Here is a 22509-nt window from a genome sequence, read left to right as displayed (position 1 = left end):
AACATTTATGATACATTTCATATGATACATTTCTTTTTGGTCTTCCAATTGGAGCACAGGCTGGTCAAGTGGCTTGCTCATGGTCACACAATATTAGTCATGGGATTTGAACACACAACCTCAGGGTTTGAGGTCCAAAGCTTTAACCATTAAGCAACTCTGCCTTTAGTAGTAGTCTATGCCTATAGGTTGTCACCATCAGCTAATCTTTATCCTACACCTTGTAAGTGTCTGTTGAATTTTGAAAAGGCTTTGGAGTGACTTCTGGGACCACAGTGATATGTAACATCTCTGTCATTACTTTCCATTACCTATTTTTTCACTTACCAATATTTGGGCATATAAAGTTTGCAGTTGCACAGCATTTGTACCCAGGAATATAGTCTACTATAATCTGTTAGTAGTTCCTTCTGACTTCAGCCAGATATTACTGTCACTGTAGCTTATCTGGTGGGAGCATTCGCCCTCACCCCAATTGAATTAGCTGAAAAGGGAACTCAGTCCCCAGCCCCTGGTGACAGAATAGAGAAAATGTGTATGTAGGAAAGCAGGCATAATAAGTTTCAATCTTTTAATATTACACAAATAGCTAGTGCCATAAAAGAAAGCAAATAGAATGTGGCAGTTCTTACCATACAACCCTGATCGTCATGCAGTTCTGAGAAGTGGATGAAGATCAGCAACACATCAAATATGTGTGTTGCTATTCCAGGCAGCTGTTGTCTTCTGTTGTTTGAAACTTCACCAGTGACTCAAAGTATTCACGATTCGACTTCTCTCTATCTGGCCAGCTTATCATCTGAGTTTACAAAGCTAATCTAAGGCACAGTGTGATCCTGTCCCCTCAAAACCATTGCTTCTCATTCAGGGAGTTCAAAAATTGCCAATTGTTTTGTCATGGAAGGGTCCAGTGGTAACCCCATTGTCATCTTAGGATTTTGTATGTGAATCTGAGTATCTTCAATTCTTTGATTCTTTCTACAGTATATTAAATCATATGCACCAACCTTTCATGGAGATGCAATTGCAGTCTGCAGCTCATCTTGTGGTCACCCTTCTCTTATCGCTCAACCCCAGATAGTTTATTAGAAAGAGTTCAAGACGAGGTAATGAAGAGGATTCCTAAGTTTATTCAGTCACTATAGAACATGTGTACTCTGGATCTTGATGATTGATTCATACTTCCCTCATTTCTGATCAGACTCCCTGTCTCTGTCATAGAGAAGCACCCTCATAGCCGCCACCATGCTTCACCATAGTGATGGTATTAGGCAGGTGATGAACGGTCCATGGTCTTCACTGCAGTAGACGCAGTATTTGGAGTTGGAGTTGTGACCAAATACTACTCCAATTTCTGTCTCATCACACAAGAGTCTTCTAAATCTAATTTGGCAAACTCCAAGTGGGCTGTCATATGTCTTCTACTCAAGAGTGTCTATCCACTCTGCTAAAATCACCTAATTGATGGTGTGCTGCTAAAGTTGTCATCATTCAAACATTCAATCTCAGCAGAGGACTTCTGAAGCTTTTTCACATTGACCATTGGGTGCTTGGTCACCTCCATACTCGAGGCCCTTCTTACTCAGTTACTCACTTTGCTAGGATTGCCAACTGTAAGAAGAGCCCTGACAGCTCCAAACTTCTTCTATTTCAGTTACTGAGGCCACTGTTCTCTTGAAAATACTCAAAGATTTAAAAATGTGTTATGCCCTTGACCCAATCTATGTCTACAGAGAGTTCCTTGGACTCCATAGCTTCTTTTTTGCCCTGTCATGCAGTGTGAATTGTGGGATCTTAAATACACAAGTGTGTGCCTTCCTAAATGATGTCCAATCAATTAAATTTGCAACAGGTGGACTCCAATCAAGTTCTAGAAATATCTCAAGAAGAATTAAAGCCAACAAGATGCATCTGAGCACACTTTGGAGAAAATGCCACAACAAAGGGCCTGAACACTCCCTTGAATGAGAGTTAGCAGTTTTTGATTTTTAGTAAATTTTCAAACTTTTCTGTAAACATGTTTTCTCGTTGCCATTATGGGTTACAGAATGTATATTGATGGGCAAAAAAGGCAAATTTATCATTTAAAATTAAATCTACAAAACAATGAAGTGTGTAGAAAGTGAAGGGGTATTTTTCACAGTATTTATTAGATTGTTTGCTGACTCTAAATTGGCCCTGTGTGAGTGAAGGTGGCCATGTGAGGTTCTGAGCCCTGTGAATTGGGTCCATGTCTCGTCCAAGAGCTGGACTTGTATCTGACAAGCTGTGGCCCATAATCCAGCCATAGGATTATCTGCTTCAGAATATGAATGAGTGAATTAATGAATAAATACCATAAAAGTAGCGCCAGAGCAAACTGCTTAACAATGCTGTGTACAGCTCCAAAGACCTGGGTTCAAATCAAATACTCCAGTTTACTCCTGTATCCATTCTGTAAAGAAATGCATGTTAGGTCATTTAACAATATTAAACAGGCACCAAATGAGTGTGATGGAAAAAGTGGTTTTAGGAAATTTATGGTTATGTATTAGTAGTGGGACCTGCTTTGGACAACTCAGTATGATTTTATCACATTATTTGGCTCACTATATGATAACAAGGTGGTTGATTTTTTAACATGATTCCTTGTGAGATATGTCCTTATGTTTTCAGTGGTGCTATTAGCCAATGATTGAGGGTAATGTGTTTCATGTTTAAAATACATCATTTGAATATAGTACAGTATATACTTTATAGCCAAAAGTTTGTATACACCTGAACATCACACCTATATTATCATTTAGAACAGCCAATTCCAAAACCAGGCCTTAATATGCAGTTTCCCCCCCTTACCTCCCACCTTCTTTACAACTGTAAGTGCCACCACTCTTCTTCACAACAAGATTTTGGAGCATTTATTTGTACCCATACATCCAAAAAGTCAAAAGTTTGTGCATATCTGACCATCATGCTTATATGAGCTTTGACAAACTATTCCACAACCAACCATTTCTGTCAAATAAAAACATTACGCTGTATCCGCATCCACCTTATTCACTGGATCTGGCATTGTGCGACTTTTAGCTGTTCCCTAAATTGAAAATGACCATGAAAGGCAAACAATTTCAATCCATTGAGGACATCCAGGCAGCCACGACAGCCCAACTAAAGACACTCTCGAAAGAAAACTTCCAGAGCTGCTTCGCAAAGTGGCAGGAACGTTGGGATAAGTGCATTCGAAGTGCAGGAGAGTATTTTTAGGGTGACTAGTAGTTGTAAATCTTTTACTGCAATAAACGTTTCTTTTTTAAAACATTTACCGTATTTTTTGATCATACCTCGTATCTATCTATCTATCTAGATAGATAGATAGATAGATAGATAGATAGATAGATAGATAGATAGATACTTCATTAATCCCAAGGGGAAATTCACGTACTCCAGCAGCAGCATACTGATAAAAACAATAAAAACAATAAAATGCAGGTATAACAGACGATAACTTTGTATAATGTTAACGTTTACCCCCCGGGTGGAATTGAAGAGTCGCATAGTGTGGGGTCTCCTCAGTCTGTCAGTGGAGCAGGACGGTGACAGCAGTCTGCCGCTGAATCTGCTCCTCTGTCTGGAGATGATCCTGTTTAGTGTATGCAGTGGATTCTCCATGATTGACAGGAGTCTGCTCAGCGCCCGTCACTCTACCACGGATTTCAAACTGTCCAGCTCCATGCTTACAATAGAGCCTGCCTTCCTCACCAGTTTGTCCAGGCGTGAGGCATCCCTCTTCTTTATGCTGCCTCCCCGGCACACCACTGCATATAAGAGGGCACTCGCCACTACCGTCTGATAGAACATCTACAGCATCTTATTGCAGATGTTGAAGGACGCCAGTCTTCTAAGGAAGTACAGTCGGCTCTGTCCTCTCTTACACAGAGCATCAGTATTGGCAGTCCATTTTATCATCCAGCTGCACTCCCAGGTATTTATAGGTCTGTACCCTCTGCACAGTCACCTCTGATGATCACGGGATCTATCTATTTATCTAATCTATCTATCCTTTTTACTAAATAGTGTATAAGCCTTTTCTTTCAGAAAAACATCACTGAAAAGACAAAAATAAATAAATAAAAATGCAAATTGGAACTCATATAATGTTAAGTCATTAGCATTAAGGAAAAAGGGTAATTGCAGGTGCTGTACACATAGCAATAGGGCCATCTTAAAGCATGGGCATGCTGGGCAGTTGCCCGGGGGCCACACAAGCATAGAGGCCCCATGCTGATCTATGTATGTTGTGACTTGCTGAGTGGATGTGTAGGTAGGGACCCCAGTGCACTGTTTCACCCGGGAGCCTATAATGCTGTTAAGATGGCCCTGCATAGTAAAATCAAATATTAGTTAAACAACATGATTCAAACAAGAAATGTGTAATGAGGACATAAATAACTTCAGAAATAACTAGGCTTTCTTATATGCCTCTTAATATCTAAATGCAATTAACACATTCTGTTTCCTAAAGTTACATGCTGTAGAGGCCTCCAGAGAATTTTGGTATATTAACATAATGAAACCAAAGGTTATTATAGTTAAGTCTTGTCAACAACTACAGCAACGTTCCGCAGCAGGTTTGAACATGCAGAATCTTTAATGGACATAGCTGGATTTATAATGGTAGCAAGCTTACAAATGGAAGGAACACATTGTTTTCTTAATAACATGTATTGAATTGTATTCATAGAAAAAAAAAAATAGATAAATATAAATTCCCACTACTAATTCATTCCTGTCATGTGAACCTTCAGTTTGAGAATTAACAGTAACAGCTGAGCCACACTGTTCCCATATGTTGATTTTACTCATTGTTACTTAAAGATGAATTCATAAAAATAAAAACCCAGTTAAGCAGAGCTCCAAAGTAGAATCGATATACAGAACTTTAGGAAAAGCAGCAGATTTGATTACCATTTTTAAAGATTCCTACGACAGACCATGAATATTGGCAAAGAAGATAAATATGTTACCCTTACAATCACTCCCTGCACAAGTGATCAGAGTTCTTGAGGATTCCTCCATCGAACCATGTTATGTCCAATATCGTCATTCAGGCTTATTTAAAAAAGAATTGGAATGTCAGGGCATACAATAATATCATAAAGTAATACATTTTAGGATACGATGCAAAATATTATTATTATTCTGTATATTATATCTAATAAGGTTTTTACTTTTTCTGTAAATAAACCCCCACCAATTCTACCCTCAGACTTCCTCTATTGAAAGGCGTGAATCATTGCATACTGTGTGCCATGTCAATGATTAGGCACTTTTTGAAGCCAGCTTTGATCGAAAATGGCCATTAATTTGAATTAATTGTCCCACACAAATGTTTCAGAAGAGTATGGATACCTCGGCTCATGAGGTAAACTAGGGGACAGATGAAGGCGAGGTACAGCTCTTAGTCTCTCTTTCTCACTTCCAGCCCTACAGTGGAGGAGGACCCATATGAAGATGAGTGATGTCCCTTCTGCTTCAACGTCGAAGTCCCACCACAATAAAATTAAATGACATATCTGGAAGTCTGCGGTGGGCAGGCGCCCTACCCAGGATTTGTTCCTGCCTTGCGCCCTGTGCTGGCTATGATTGGCTCCAGCAGACCCTGCGTTAGGACCTAGCGGGTTGGATAATGGATGGATGGATGGATGGATGTCAAGAAGTCTGCGTTCATTCAGCATAATAAGACTGTCGAAGATAGACAGAAGCATTGAAATTATGATTGCTAACAATCAGTGAATGTTTGTCATTTATTTATTTTTTTAGGTTTTGCTGTTTTTTTTTTATCATTGTCACTATTAAATGAGGATTTCACTGCGACCCACTTTACTTTGCGCTGCCTCATTTCTCCTCACAGAATACATTTTCTTTATCTTAACATACTTAATAACATACAGCTACGGTAGTGAAGAGTAATTTGTATTTTGCCCAAACATGTTGGTTAATTAAAGTTAACTTAAGAATCCCAGGACCAAATACAGTTGCGGAATAGACCAACCTGGACAAATGTGGAAAATGGATATTACAACGATGATGATGATGTTGATAAGTCAGTATCTTCTCGTTTGTTGAGTTTGTTCCTGGAAATTGATAAAATATTTGTACATTATTATCCTTTTTTGCTGTACAAACATTGTTAAAGATTAGTGGCATCCTACAATATAGAGAAAGGCAACTGAAAGCTACAAGAAAACTCAACCTGGCATCATCTATATCATTGAATGACATACCACATTGGTGCTATTCTCTTGTGAAAAAGGTTATATCTGACATGTCACATACTTTTACACCTCAAAGATGTCGAACAAAATGAGCAAACATAAAATGCAGCCAGACCTTCCAGATATCATTATAGCATTGCACGTTTACTCAACTCTCCTATTTTTAAACTATGGCAATATATGAGTTGTTTTTAATATTACAAGGTATTAAGGTGCATGTCATTTTAGAATAGCTTAACAAAGTAATTCTTTTACTCTGTTAGCTTTAAAACTGACTGAACAAACTTTCAGATTTGTAGTAGCAGGACTCAAAGGAAGAGTTTGTGTATTTGCTCACTTAATACTTGTTAAGTTTCATGAAACGTAAATTTTGTCAACATGTTTTTATAGTTTACAATAAATAGTTTTAAAGTGAAAGCCATTTTATTAATTTATTGTGGATTACTGTAATTAGGAATTGAATCCAAAATGACGTTTTGGAACTGTCATATTTGGGGTGTATTTAAAATCGAAAACATTCTTTTTTATACATGTTCTATTTTTATCCATCCATCCATTTTCCAACCCGCTGAATCCAAATACAGGGTCACGGGGGTCTGCTGGAGCCAATCCCAGCCAACACAGGGCACAAGGCAGGAACCAATCCTGGGCAGGGTGCCAACCCACCGCAGGACACACACAAACACCAAGCACACACTAGGGCCAATTTAGAATCACCAATCCACCTAACCTGCATGTCTTTGGATTGTGGGAGGAAACCGGAGCGCCCGGAGGAACCCACGCAGACACGGGGAGAACATGCAAACTCCACGCAGGGAGGACCCGGGAAGTGAACCCGGGTCTCCTAACTGCGAGGCAACAGCGCTACCACTGCGCCACCGTGCCGCCCTGTTCTATTTTTAGTTCAGATTAAAATTTGTATCGATAGATAGACTGCAGATCTGTAAATTATCTATAACAAACGAAATATGTTTGGTGACTGTCAAACACACGCAAATGGGAGACAACTTGAGGACTTATTATCTTGTAATATGCCTCTCATTTCTCTTCATCCTCAGTCCAGCAGCTCCACAGCACAAAGAACTGTGACATCATTTCCAGTCCCTCCTCCTTGAACCCGCCCTTCCTCGAGAGCTGATATAAACAGGATGTCGCCGCCAGCAGCTCATTTGAAGAAGACACAATATTGCGTCATTAGCTCTTATTCTCGTTTTTTTTGTGACTAACATTTTTTTCCATCATGTTCAAATGGTTCACCATGGGTGCCCTCACTCTTTATGATTGTTTTGCCTTTTACATTACATGATATTTGGTTTATTTTTTTAAAATATTTATACCACTAATTTGCAGATCGTTTAGGGTCAAATAAAAAAAAAAAACAATCCAAATCAACTGGAAGCCTTTAGAAGCAATTCATGAGAAAATTAGGAAGCTGACACCTTTTTTACAGTTTCCATCTCATATATTTCATGTTCGATCTGAAGGAGTTTTGTAACATGCAGGCCAGAGGTAACTGAAAAGCCTAGGCAGAATTTATTATGAAAGAAGTCCATACTGTAATATTATACTTCATATCCTTCATGACTTTAAATCTTCACAGTTAGGATACACTGTAATGGTGGATTCTTCCATGTTGTGCAAAAGACAGGGAGAAAGAGATGTATGAAATCACTTTATTTCATTTTGATGTGATTCCACTTTCAAAGAAACAGTACAGGACTGGTTATGTGTTTGAGCACATGCAGCGAGCACTAACAGGCGAAATACAAACACCTAGAACATTCACACAAGTCTGTTAAATCACCTTGCTGCTGCCACAGATTGAGCTGCATGCATTTGATTGAAAACAAAAAAGAAAGCAATAGAAAAAACAGAGACGACAAAGTCGATACAATTACAATACAAAAATGCACCAGCTATACAATTCAGAATACAGGCACCAAAAAGACATGAACAAAACATTTACAGACATGAAAATACATTGGTTTGTAAACCACACAGGAGATAACAAGTACAGACAACGTAGAGAAAAAACATTAAACACAACGTTCAGGCTACATAAAAAGATTTTTTCTATTACTCCCATAATTCTGTTTAATTGTAGATAGCTATGATTCTGTCAATAGTTTGTTTTTCCATTTATTATAAAAACAAACATGAAGATAATGGCCTGAAGAAATTTTATTGACTTATGCATACAGATTTCATGTTTGACACCAAAACATTTCACCAGATGGTTTTCATCTGGTCACGTATGGCTTTGTTTGAGCGAGGGAAACTGTTAAAGGTTGATTCTAAGGTATTTTTTTTTTTAATTTTTTAAAGCCTTGCTTTTACATTTAAACATAATATTTGTAAAATTCTCTCCATATAATAAAACCTCACATTAATTCAATACAATAAATCCAAAACCAAATTAATACAGGAGACGTCTGTGGAAACCAAGAAATTCAAGGTAGAATTGATATTTTTAAAAAATCGACCTGGGTTGGCATTGTGGGTATCCATAAAAGTGTAAAACTGCGTAAATATGTTACAAGCCTACAGTACAAATCTAAAGTTAAACCATTTTATTGCAGAAAAGATCATTTCAAATATTTTTACCATACCTTAATGAATCGTGATGTGTGCACAGATGATATCTGCCAACAGCAGTGAACTTGCCGGTTCTCTTTCATTGGTGGCTCATGTCACAGATATTTTCATAGTTTTAAGGTTTTATTTTATATACTAGTGAAGCCTACCTACGTTTCTAAAATAAAGTACTACAAAACACTTAATATAGACAATGGTAAACTCTCGACTCACTGTTTACAAATTTAAACGCTTGATTAAGAATTGTAAACACGTTTGTACCATTTCCTGGGGGATTATCAATGGACAGGCTTGCTTTAATTACAATAAACTTTTCTATCCACCACGCTATCACTATTTAAAAGTTTTTTAAATTTCCACAACATATCAGGACATAATTTTTCAATGAAGACCAAGATCAAGGTTCTAGTCCTATTAGTTTGTGGGTAATGATGTGACAAACAGACAGACATTATTATAAATATAGATTTTCCCCATAAACAATCCAACAGTATCAGATCTGGACTTTTTGTTGATTAGCCCCTTATTAACTGCCAAAAGAATGCATTATATTAAGTTACTTGTTGATACTACAGTTCCACTTGTGTCTGTTAAACTAGACAAGCAGGCTAGAAAATGAATCAAAGTTATTACAGAGCAGTTATTCAGCTTAATTTCCAGTGTACTCTTTTTCAAATACAACTTGTATACGTGACTAAAAATAACTTTAGTATTTCATGTTCCATGTACAGGGAAATCCAAAACAACCAAGAACAATTTTGATATTTTGACTCAAATATAATAAATATTAATTTAATTAATTACCATATTTACGCGTGTACCACAGGCACATTTTTTCCCCGAAAACTAGCCTTAGAAAATCAGGTGTGTGTCATACATGAGGAAATGTAATTCTGTAATGTTTACTTCTTCTGCTTGGGCTCACTCGTTTGCGCTCTCTCCCTCTCGCTCACTTGCTCGCTTGCTCTCGCTCTTGCTCAACAGTACTCTCTCTCTCTCTAAATGCTTCCTATACAATCACAACTCGCGTCGTACACGGGGCAAAACTTTTTTCGCGATTTTCTTTGTAAAAATTAGGGTGCACATCTTACACGAGGGTGCGTGGTACACAAGTAAATACTGTAATTATGAATTAAACATAAATTTGACATATTTGACAAAACGTTTTCCACCCCAAATACACATGGCTCACATGTGACCTTGTTTGCTGCATATTTTCTTGGAAATTGGCTTAGGCAAACTTTTTTTCCCAGTGACCCATGATGTTTTGTTAAGCCATTGTGACATCCCAGAGCTGAGCTGATACATTTAAATAGAAAGTGTGCATACAGATTGAAATGGAAATTGTGTCTTTTGTGTCTTAAAGGTAATGTTGTTTGATATGCACTTGTATGTGACCGATATGTAATACTTGAGCCCTATAATCTTTAAATAGTATTACCCAGGGTGCTATGCAGTTGATACAAACAGGAAGGTGTGAAGAATCTACCTGGTTTAGTGTTGCACTTTTTTGTTAGCAGTGGTAGTGAATAAGCAAAAGCATCAAGAAAAAAACAACGTACTTTTTGGTTTGAGTACCACCTACTATTGAATCTGTGAGGGACAAACCTTAGTTAATTCATGCTTCCTGCATGCAAGAAACCTTACTCTTCTGATATCTAATTTTATTAATTTTATCCCAGGGAGGCACGTTGGCACAGTTTTTTAGCACTGCTGCCTCACAGCTCAGGTCACATTTTTAGCCACAATAATCGGTCAAGCATAGTTGCCAGATGTTTCCCTACCCATCAGGGACACTTATAATCCACTCAAAATGAGTTTCCTTCCCCACTGACTTCAATGTGTTTGTCTAAGTTTGGCAAAGTTCCCAAACATTTATATCATTTTTCCAAACTTAACACGACGCAAATTCCGCTGGTTGTGCTCATCATTAATCCTGACCCTTTATCTTTAGCAACATTCGTGTCACAATAATTGTTTTCCAAGTAAATGCTTGTTTTGGAATTTAGAATGATTTGGGTGTCATATTTTCATCACAAACTCTTGCAATGACAACTGAAAAAGCTAATCATATTCCTTTTCTAAGATGTTTGCAAGCCAATAACCTTGTTCCATTACTCCGAATATCCGTTTCAACTAAACAAACCTTGCAGCAAGCCTTTATAGTTCGAAACTTGATCAATCTCAAGGAGACAACATTGTTTCAACCAGTATAGTGCCTTACCTATCATGCAATTCATTGTGGGGTAAATTAGAATTAAAGTTCATCTAACTGCACTGAACACCTTCAATTGGTGACATGTGAAAACATATTGAGCTAAAAAGAAGGACTTGGACCACCTATGGAAAAAAGAGAATTACATCTGTAGCAAAAATAAAAAACATAAATAGCTAAAAATGGTGCACAGATTGCATGTATTTATGTAAATTTAATTTCCACATTTTTGAGATGACTCTGTGTATTCAATATGTTGACACATCTCTAGTATTTATTAAAGGGAATTAAAAGTTGAGGTGCTTCCATGTTCTGTTCTTTGCCTTAGGAGACAGCATCTTTGGACTAACTGACAGCGTAACAGAAGCTGTGATGGGACTGGTGGAGAGAGCGTAGGATTTACAAATATGCTACAATTTACGAGCAGATAGACTTTTGTATTACAGTATTTGTGAATTGTGTCTTTAGCCAATCATGTAAAGGCTTCATATGCATCAAAATAAAATGTGTTTTGGTTTCCTGAAAGGTTTTTAAAAATGGCAACTTTTTAAAGAATAGGGTGAAACAACTTCTCAATTTTCTTAGTTTGCAGTAACTTACTTTTTTTATAATCCCTTCTAGTTTGTTGTATATCTGTAAAGGAATTCATCTCACCAACAAAAAAAGTGTGATCAAGACAGAGCTCTCTGTAAATCACACTCAGTACCGTGATTCTGTGATGTTAATAAACCTAACACTATGTCTATGACCATTAAAAAGATATCTGAACAGCCAGAAAAACCCATGCAAGCAGACTACAGAACCCCGTCAGACTTTATGTAGGAGTGTCCCGCCCCGGATTATGACATAAAGACTACGCATACACTCTGAGATCTTCAAGGTCATATTACCAACTTGCAGTAGAATACTCCTGTAAACTAAGAACATAGTCATGGGTAGGAGAAGGAAGGGAAAAACTTACAGAAGTCTAAGAAACCTTACATCTAGGAAAAGCTTAGGCTTCTGCTGAAAGAGGTGTTGGTGAGGCCAGCAGGGCATGCTTACCCTGTGGTCTGAATGTGGATCTCAATACCCCAGTACAGTGACAGGGACACTGTGCTGTAAAAATGACACCGTCCTTCGGATGAGAGGTAAAAAACCGAGGTCTTGACTCTCTGTGGTCACAAAAGATTCCTGGGCATTTTTCAAAAATAGTAAGGTGTTTCCCAATGTCCTGGATAAATTGCGCATAATGGCCCTGTCTATTCTTGCCCCCTTTCTGTAATGGGCCAACTACCTCCCTCACCCCTTTACTACCTAACACTAATGTGTGGGGAGCGTCCTGGCGTAAAAATGCCTGCCATCGCACATTAGTGGAGGCTGAAGTGGCTCCCCACTGTCTATGTAAAGTGCTTTGAGTGTCCAGATAAGTAACCATCTTAATAACATCAAAAGCTAGGCTTGTTTCGTTACTTATTATGAAATCTTTTCTAATAAAAATGTCACTTTTTACATACAAAAATAATTAAATAAAACTGGAATTCAAAATTAATTTTATTGCCAGTTAATTATTATAGAAAGATTCAAAGTGGGGCGTGTGCCATGGAAAACTGAAGACTGATAGAGTGACACTATGAATGTCTGACTGGCACAGATAGTGTATCAGGGTTTAAAGACGGGATAACATTATTGTGTGTGGCGGAGAGTGTATTAACAAATTAGTAATGCCAAAAAAAGTGAACCTCTCATGTTAGATCGGCTTAGTTCAAATTTAGATTTCATTGCATTAGCTACTGCCTTTCATCAATAAACTGGAAGAGTAGTTTCAGAAATTTAATAAAATTTGAACTTTACTCTTATTCGATGTTAATTAATGTTGATTTATTTTGTTTTCTTATTGTGACTTTTATTTTTCTATTCTTTATTATGTAAAGCACTTTGAGCTACTGTTTGTATGAAAATGTGCTATATAAATAAATGTTGTTGTTGTTGTTGTAAAATACAGAAACTGCTACCCATCTACATTCAATGTCTCTAGCTACAGAATACGTGTTAATTATTTTTATACCTGCACCTAAAGTGTACAATCGTTACATATTATTGCCGTATAATATTATTTTCTAATCAATTATGCATTTACATATGTTGCTATTTGGGTTAGACATTTACAATACGATAAAAATGTACTTCTTTATGAAACAGCAACTAAGTAATCAAATTCATATACTGTAAAAATGTTCTCTGTTACTCTTGCTGCTTTAGATTGACTACAGAAACCTGCAGATGCCTTCTTGATATATTTTACAAGTTTTGCTTTTTTTAGGCCTCTTTTAATCAAATATGACAGTTCCTCTGGGAATCATAACTCATTATAAATAGAACAACTCCTAGAAGAGTGTTAATGATAGTTGTAATGGGTAATTTAAAAAAGCAGAAGATAACTTGAAGTTCTCAGAATCTGCAACTTACATGGAGGTGACTGTCATGCTGCTCTGTGACGTCTGTGTCCTTTATAAAATGAATTTTTGTATATATTGAAGTCCATCCATCCATCCATTATCCAACCCGCTATATCCTAACTGCAGAGTCACAGGGGTCTGCTGGAGCCAATCCCAGCAAACACAGGGCGCAAGGCAGGAAACAAACCCCGGGGCAGGGTGCCAGCCCACCGCAGGGCTATATTGAAGTCACATTCACTTTTTTTTTTTTCATCTTAATATGTGAAATAGGCTACCACAGACATGTCTAAAAATATTTTTAACTTTGTTAAATTGTCCCCTGCTTAATTGCACTTTACTTTTTTAGGCCATACAGGAAATTTCTTGTCAGTCTTTTCGCAAGGCTGTGTGAACAGCAAGAAAGAAATTCACCTGCTCACGAGAAAGATTACTAAGGGATGGATCCATAAAATACATGGGTGCCTAAATGATGTGTATATTGTCTGAATGTCATGTTGTTTTCCAACCCGCTTAATCCAGACCAGGGTCACAGCATAGAATAAACCTGGACAAGGGTGCCAATCCACCACAGGGTGAACACACAATAGAACATTAGAACAATCTAGACGAGAACAGGCCATTCAGCTCAACAAAGCCCACCAGCACTTATCCACTTCATTCTTCTAATAACATCAAGTTGAGTTTTGAAGGTCCCTAACGTTCTACAGTCTACCACATTACTTGGTCACTTATTCCATGTGTCTGTGTTTCTCAGTGTGAAGAAAAACTTCCTAATGTTTTACCGTGAACAAGAATCCAACTGTGTCCCCGTGTTCTTGATGAACACATTTTAAACTTACAGTCCCAATGGACTGGACTAATTCCCTTCCTAATTTTAAACATTTCACTCCGGTCTCTTTTTGCTTAAACTATGAATGCTCAGCTCTTGTAATCTTTCCTCATAACTCATCCCCTGTAGCCTAGCTGCTGTTCTCTGGACTTTTTCTAGTGCTGCTATGTCCTTTTTGTAGCCTGGAGACCAAAACTGCACAAAGTATTCCAGAAGAGGCCTCACCAGTGTGTTATAAAGGTTCAGTATAACCTCCTTGGACTTGTACTGCACACACCAAGGCCCTGACGCTATGATAACCTTCTTAATTAACATTGAACATTGTCTGGCAGTTGATACACACATTCCACACACACATTTGAGTCAAAAACACAAAGGTAATGTCACCAATTCACCTAACTTGCACGTGTTTGGACATTGGGAGGAAACTCACGGTGACACGGGAAGAACTTCACGCAGGGAGGACTCTGCGGTTCTCCCTGGTCTCCTTACTTGCAAGGTAGTAATGCTGCCACCATGCCAACCATAGTCAGAATGTGAAAATCACAAAGTGACCAAGTGCTCAATAACTTAGAAACAATAAAGTGAAGTGCGCAAATATCCTTTATAGATAGATCAAACAACTTTATGTTACTGACAAAGAAAAGATTTTTTGTCCAAGGTTAAAATAACAATTCTATTTTTTATAACCTTCATAAAAGCAGTCCACAACTTGAATTTAAACATCATAAAAGATGCCACTGTTGTTACCTTGTCAAACACCACACAGTCTCTACTCTGCTTTCATTAGACCGAATATCTGGAAAGCTGGGACATTCCTTATGTCTAGCCGATTCTTTTGCTATCATCAGGATTTTGCCTTACAATGTTTTTGACTACACAAGAAATTTAAACAAAACTTACTTAATAAGCATAAATGAAAAATAGCGGAAAAAAGTCAAGGTATTATAACATATAGAAAATTCAGTTTCATTAACCGAACCATCACAATCAGGCATCCTCCCTACAATATTTAAAAACTAACACTTGAAAGGATATATTTATATAAAAGATACACACTATATTTGATTCAACCATAAAACTAAATGTCATACTAAGTGTAAAAAGATGCTTTTCATTGTTCTATCTGCATTTACAGTACCATGCCTTATTACTGAAATAAATAATCTTTAAAAATAGACCTTATTTTCAGAAATGTTGCTTTTTTTTTGGAAACAGGAGACTGCTAAGGTAGATTTTCCTGATTCTCTGTTCTTTTTTTTTTATTATTACACTTAACATTTTGGGTTGATGTGTTGCAAAATATGCGCATTAGAAATACCATCAAACAATAAGAACAAAACTGAAAATCTTTGAAAAAAATGAACACAAACCCTCATAAGCCACAAGCTGGCAAATAAATAACAGTGGCCTATTTCAAATGCACGGTAAGCAAAGTAAATGAAATTTCACATTGATTATAACTCTATTTTTTTATCTTTCGCTGTTCAGTTTTATTGAGATGGCTTCCACTTATGTACAGCACCAGTATATACAAAAAATAAACCCACAGCTACGAAAATCTGAAAAACAAATTTGAAATGTTGTATACAATAAATTACAAACGAAACTTGTCTGGACATTGAAGATGCTGCTTTTTAAGCAATTTAATAGAATGAAAAGTCCTGAAACGCAGTCCTGCTGGTTTCTCGTTTTCAGTAACAATTACCAATGCAGAGACATAACATCACAAGAGAGTGAGACAAGATGGTGTCAGAGTATATGCTTCAAATATATAATTAGTAGTAGTAGAAACAGTAATTTGTTAGGTGATTACATTTTAATAATATGTTTAATAAGTAATATACCAAAACTGGGTGGAGCTGACTATTATTTTAACAGGTAACATTGGTTATGCGAAATACACAGATTTAAGAAAGCAAATAACTTGTTTTTAGAGTTAACACTTAGAAATGGCTCTTTTACATATTGTTCTCATTTGACCCTAATATGACAGATCGCAAATCTAATATCTTTGAAAAAGCTAAACACTGTAATGATGATTGTCTATTATTGCCATTTTTGATTCCCTTTTTTAAATTAGTATTAGAATATACAGCACAAATGACCACAGGTTAATAATATAATATCACCTTTGACGCCCGTAATTAAATCAGCGGCTATTGAACAGCCATCCAGATGCTAGGAAAATGAAAGTGGTGTTTAATAAACATCTGACATGTATCGCAAACATGTATGATTCGCATTGAGGTAACTTTGGAATGAGATTAGAAACATTTGCTTGCCATATATTTTATATTCTAGACATATACTCCCCCCTCACCATAACGTGAAAGGAACTAGGATAAAGAAACCAATGTTTCAGTGTCAGCATTTGGACTGATGGAGGATGTGTATTTTGTATCTTGGCATCCAGCTAGTAAAGCAGTGAATCAAGACAACTGACAGAGCAAAGTTTTCATCAAGGTCTTTGTTTAATACACAATAGATATTTTGCTTATTTACTTTTGCTTTGTATAATTATTCCATTGATAGATCTGAAAAAAAGACAATTAAACTAAAACGAGTGCCATCGGAATTATTGCCTTAATGCTTAATGATAGTCACCAAAATAAAAAAAACATACAGATATTCATGAAGGTCCTAATCACTAGCATGCTTGCACATGTACATTGACACATTTTTATTCCTTCCTTGGAGATACAAATATCACTAAAGCCCGTGAAACAGTTTCTAAACACATTTATCACCGTGGGACGCACACACACACACACATTCATACACATATATACTGTACATATATGTGCACAGTATATAGGCATATATTTAAAAAGACACAAACAAAAAAAATGATTTTCTTTAAAGGTAAAAGTATGGCTTATTTTCTTGGAGGTTTTTCTTTTTTCACTTTATATATATATATATATATATATATATATATATATATATATATATATATATATATATATATATATATATATATATATATATATATATATGTGTGTGTTAAACTAGAGACTTTTTACAAAAAAGAAAACATAAAATGTGTAGAGATCGTGGTATGTCTGCAACTGTGTTCTATCTTTCTCAAGTAGAATATTAGATATTTTGCCTAGTAAACAAAAGAGAGCAATATAACAACTCTAACCCTATTACTTTTTGAACATATCTTGAAGAGGGCCTGGAAGGTATTTCATGACGGTATCTATGATACTTTCTTCCTCCTCCTCCTCTTGATCTCCACAACCTGCTGGTATTGCCTTCTTTGGACGAGTGAGACTTCCTTCTGCAGCTACTTCCAACGCTGCTTGGGCTTCTGCCTCTCTTTCTTCCTTCTTTTTTATACCGTACTGAAAAGAAAAAGAGAAAAACAAAAAATCGTAAGTAAAACATCCTGGAATGTCTTTCGTCGTATAAAGGGATCATTTTTCTGCAGATCATCTAATTTGGTCCACCTCATTCTCCGTATGAAATGCCCTGTCACTGCACTCTATGTGCAGACACTCCACCAGAGAATGAATTTCCACAGGTTCCACATCAAGCATGGAAACACAGATGTTCCTGTAGCAACCCACTTCAATAGCCATGGACACTGTGAGAGGAAGAGTCTCAGTGCTTATGGGCAACTTCAGAACACAGCCAGAGAGAAAACAATGGGAAGTTAAACTAATGCTAAAACTGAACACATGTATGGTTTGAAGATGTCTCGATGAATGCTTAATAATTCAGGTAAGGAAATTCTAGAAAGTTGATTCTGTTCATCTGGACATAGTTTTTTTCCGATACGTTTCATCACTCATCCAAGTGACTTCCTCAGTCGAGGAAGGCTCGTATGGCTCGTGGTTCAACGATGGCGCAATTCCGCAGAGGAGTGTCCATGTTCATTAGATGTTGACTTCTACCAGACTAGCAGTAGAGCTCTGCATTTTGTGTGTTTAAACCACCCATAGCAAACATGTTATCTTCTATCTGTTGTGGTTACGGTGGAATCTTCAAATTTCCTTTAACTTTTGATTTTCACCCCCGTACATTCCTTCATCAAAAGAGTAGAATGGTTGAAAACAATAATCAGCAGCATTGTAGATCAAGTGTGCTGTTTAAATTCTATATTTTCACTTTTTACTTAGCAGTTTTACTTAGAACATGTATAAGAGGATACAAATGGAGTCAGTGTAGGGCTGTGTCAACGTGCATCTACAAAGGGAAGAAAAGGTTAAGGCTGAAACGAAAGGAAAGTTAACACACTGTTTTAGCTGTAAGGTGTTCATCAACTGAAAAGGAAAGAGCTGGTAATTGTCGTGAGTTGGGAGTCCACAGGCATAGTCCAATAAACACTTCCAAAATTGCCTACTACTGGGGTATTACCATCAATACACCGACTAGAAACAGAACGGACCTTGAAAAATCTTCATATAATGAAAGTATTATTTTAAACAAAAATACTCTGTAACTTAAAAAGCTTCGTAGAGTACAACAAGAACTGCCTAAAAAAACATCCAAAGCAAAGTCAAAAACTAAGCACTGGTTCAAAAATCCAGTAATCATAAAAGGCACAAAGCACAGCAAAACACAAGTCAACACTCCACTCCCTCGAGCACTTGAAATGAATCACCAGGAACTATGAGAAAGTAGGAGGTATTATGGATTGCGGAGCCATGATAAAAATGATAATTCAATGCATATATAGTTTATAAGGGTTACAATAAAATGTAGCTATAAGAAAGTAGTGTTAAAATAATGTTTTTTAGCAGTTTTTTTAAAGTGCTCCACTGTATTAGCCTGGCGAATTTCTATCAGAACATTAGAACACTCTAGACGAGAACAGGCCATTCAGCCCAACAAAGCTCGCCAGTCCTATCCACTTATTTCTTCCAAGAAAACATCAAGTCGAGTTTTGAAAGTCCCTAACGTCTTACTGTCTACCACACTACTTGGTCTCTTATTCCAAGTGTCTATCGTTCTTTGTGTAAAGAAAAACTTCCTAATGTTTGTGCGAAATTTACCCTTAACAAGTTTCCAATTGTGTCCCCGTGTTCTTGATGAACTCATTTTAAAATAACAGTCTCGATCCACTGCACTAATTCCCGTCATGATTTTAAACACTGCAATCATGTCACCTCTTAATATTCTTTTGCTTAAACTGTAAAGGCTCAGCTCTTTTAATCTTTCCTCATAATTCAACCCCTGTAGCCCTGGAATCAGCCTAGTCGCTCTTCTCTGGACCTTTTCTAGTGCTGCTATGTCCTTTTTGTAGCCTGGAGAGCAAAACTGCACACAGTACTCCAGACGAGGCCTCACCAGTGCATTATAAAGGTTGAGCAGAACCTCCTTGGAATCATACTACACACATCTTGCTATATATCCTAACATTCAGTTCTGAACGCTGTCGGGAAGTCAATAGCTTAGAGTCCACTACGACTCCTAATTCTTCTCACAAGGTGTACTCTCGATTTTCAGACCATCCATTGTGTATTCAAACCTAACATTTTTACTTCCTATGTGTAATACTTTACATTTACTAACATTAAATTTCATCTGCCACAAATCTGCCCAAGCCTGTATGCTATCCAAGTCCTTCTGTAATGATATAACGGATTCCAAATTATCTGCTAATCCACCTATCTTTGTATCATCTGCAAACTTAACCATCTTGTTACTTATATTCCTATCAAAATCATTTATATATTAAAAATAGCAGCGGCCCTAGCACTGACCCCTGTGGAACACCACTCATAACATCGGCCATTTCTGATGAGGTTCCTCGCACCATCACCCTCTGCTTCCTGTGTCTGAGCCAATTCTGCACCCATCTAAAAACATCACCCTGAACTCCCACTTCTTTTAATTTGATGTCCAACCTCTCATGTGGCACCTTATCAAATGCTTTCTGAAAGTCCAGATAAATAATATCATAAGCTCCACTTTGATCGTATCCTTTTGTTGCCTCCTCATAGAATTCCAGCATGTTAGTAAAACACGACCTCCCTCTTCTGAACCCATGCTGACTATTCAGAATAACTCCTGTCCTTGCCATGTGTTGCTCAATCTCAAGTGTCATCTCCAGATAGAGGAGTAGCTTCACTGACAGACTGAGGAGATTGTTCCTCCCCCACACTATGCGACTCTTCAATTCCACCCGGGGGAGTAAATGCTAACATTAATTTTACTTTAATATTTTTTATTTTTATTACTATTTAATTTAATATTGTTTCTTTGTATCAGTATACTGCTGCTGGATTATGTGAATTTCCCCTTGGGATTAATAAAGTATCTATCTATCTATCTATCTATCTATCTATCTATCTATCTATCTATCTATCTATCTATCTATCTATCTATCTATCTAATAATTCCCTAAATTAATTTTCCTATGATGCATGTTAAGCTTACTGGCCTATAGTTGCTTGGATCTGCCCTGCCCCCCTTTTTATATAATGGGATGATATTTGCCATTTTCCAGTCCTTCTGAATCTCTCCAGTGCACAGTGACTTCCTAAAAATATGTGTCAAGGGTTTATATCTGTACTCACTAGCCTCCTTAAGAACACGAGGATAAATATTATCTGGTCCTGGTGATTTGTTTGATTTCATCTTATTTAATCTGAGCAGCACTTTTCCCTCTACAATTTCCAAATCCCTCAGTACCTCCTTAGTAGTCCCTGTTACTGCTCTGAGGTTATCCACTTGCTCACTTGTAAACACCTCAGAAAAATTTAAGTTTAGGGCATCTGCTATTTCATTGTCTGTATCTTTTAATTCCCCTTTACTATTCCTGATGAACTTGACCTCCTCCTTAACTGTTCTTTTACTACTAAAATACTGAAAGAATCTCTTGGGGTCTTCTTTCGCCTTATCTGCTATATTCCTCTCCAACTGTCTTTTAGCCTCTCTGATATCCTTCTTAATGGTTGCCCTCATGTTCTCATACGTGCTATGATTCTCTTTGCAGTCATTAGTCTTATATGCCTTATACAGCAGTTTTTTCCTTTGCAACTTCTTTTTTAAATCTTTATTAATCCATCGTGGAGTTTTTTTTAGTTTCCTATTAATTCCAAATTTAGGTATGTATCTGTCCTATATTACATGTAAAACATTTTAAACCTGTTCCACTGCTCCTCGACTGTCTCCACATTTAAAAGCTTATCCCAGTCTATCCTACTTAGACTTTGTCGCATCTGCTCAAAATTAGCCCTACCAAAGTTCAACTTAACAATTTTAGTCTTTGCATCTGCACTCTTACAAAATACTGAGAATTGTATTACATTATGGTCACTTGACCCTAGTGGTTCAATCACCTCTACACCCTCAATTCTATCCTGATTATTACAGAATACTAAATCCAGACAGGCTTCACCCCGTGTTGCTGCTTTAACATGCTGTGTTAAAAAACAGTTGCTTATTACTTCTAAAAAATCTTGTGCTCCTCCATCTGCAAGGTTATCCCAGTTAATATTTGGATAATTAAAGTCCCCCATGACTATAATATCCCCCTGTAAACTTGCCTTTTTGATATTACTAAAAAGATGTGTGTTGAAATTACTGTCTGAATTGGGTGGTCTATAACACACTCCTAAAATAAGACCTCTTTTCCCTAATATTTTCCAGGCGAAGCCACATGTCCTCACTAAGATGGGGCTCATCATCCAACTGAAGAGGACTTACATTTAAACCCTGTTTGGCATAAACAGCAACCCCACCTCCTTTTCTGTTCTGTCTATCCTTCCTAAAAATGTGTATCCCTCTATGTTACACTCATCCCCATCTTTGTTATTTAGCCAGGTTTCCGTTATTGCTATAATATCACAATTATGCTCTGCTACATACAACTCCAACTCACTTACCTTATTTTTGATACTTCTAGCATTAAGGCAAGCTATTTTTAATGTGTTAATCCTTCTACATTTACGTGTTTGCTTAGAATTTACATTACTATGCATTATATTTTTACACCATTGCTTGTTCTTCCTTGTATAGATCTAAACCTGGCCTGTCCTAAACTCCCTGTCCCCCCATTCCCTAGCAGGCTATTCCAGATTTGAGGTGCTTGACAGCAGATGGCCTCTTCACCACTTCTTTTAAGTTGAACTCTTGGAGTTTTAAGCAGACCCTCATTTGAAGATCTAAGGTTACAATTTGGAGTGTACGGTGACAGGAATTCCACGATATAGGATGGAGCAG

At 37.0% G+C, this 22509-nt stretch overlaps 1 protein-coding gene across 4 annotated transcripts in view; it reads right to left on the bottom strand.

Annotated features, from left to right (window-relative positions):
• Nucleotides 1-17324: 17324 nt before the first annotated feature.
• Nucleotides 17325-22509, bottom strand: part of LOC120532335 (complexin-1) — a 153478-nt gene continuing 148293 nt past the window's right edge. For all 4 annotated transcript variants that reach the window (XM_039758238.1, XM_039758237.1, XM_039758236.1 and 1 more), the window contains one exon: nucleotides 17325-17681. In XM_039758238.1, the coding sequence (XP_039614172.1) occupies nucleotides 17484-17681 (198 nt within the window). In that variant the 3' untranslated portion in view covers nucleotides 17325-17483. The remainder of the gene's footprint in view (nucleotides 17682-22509) is intronic.

The sequence above is a fragment of the Polypterus senegalus genome, chromosome 7 (genome assembly GCF_016835505.1).
Source record: "Polypterus senegalus isolate Bchr_013 chromosome 7, ASM1683550v1, whole genome shotgun sequence".
NCBI lineage: Eukaryota > Metazoa > Chordata > Cladistia > Polypteriformes > Polypteridae > Polypterus > Polypterus senegalus.
Note: the sequence above shows the minus strand (reverse complement) of the source record. Positions and strands in the feature narration are given on the sequence as shown.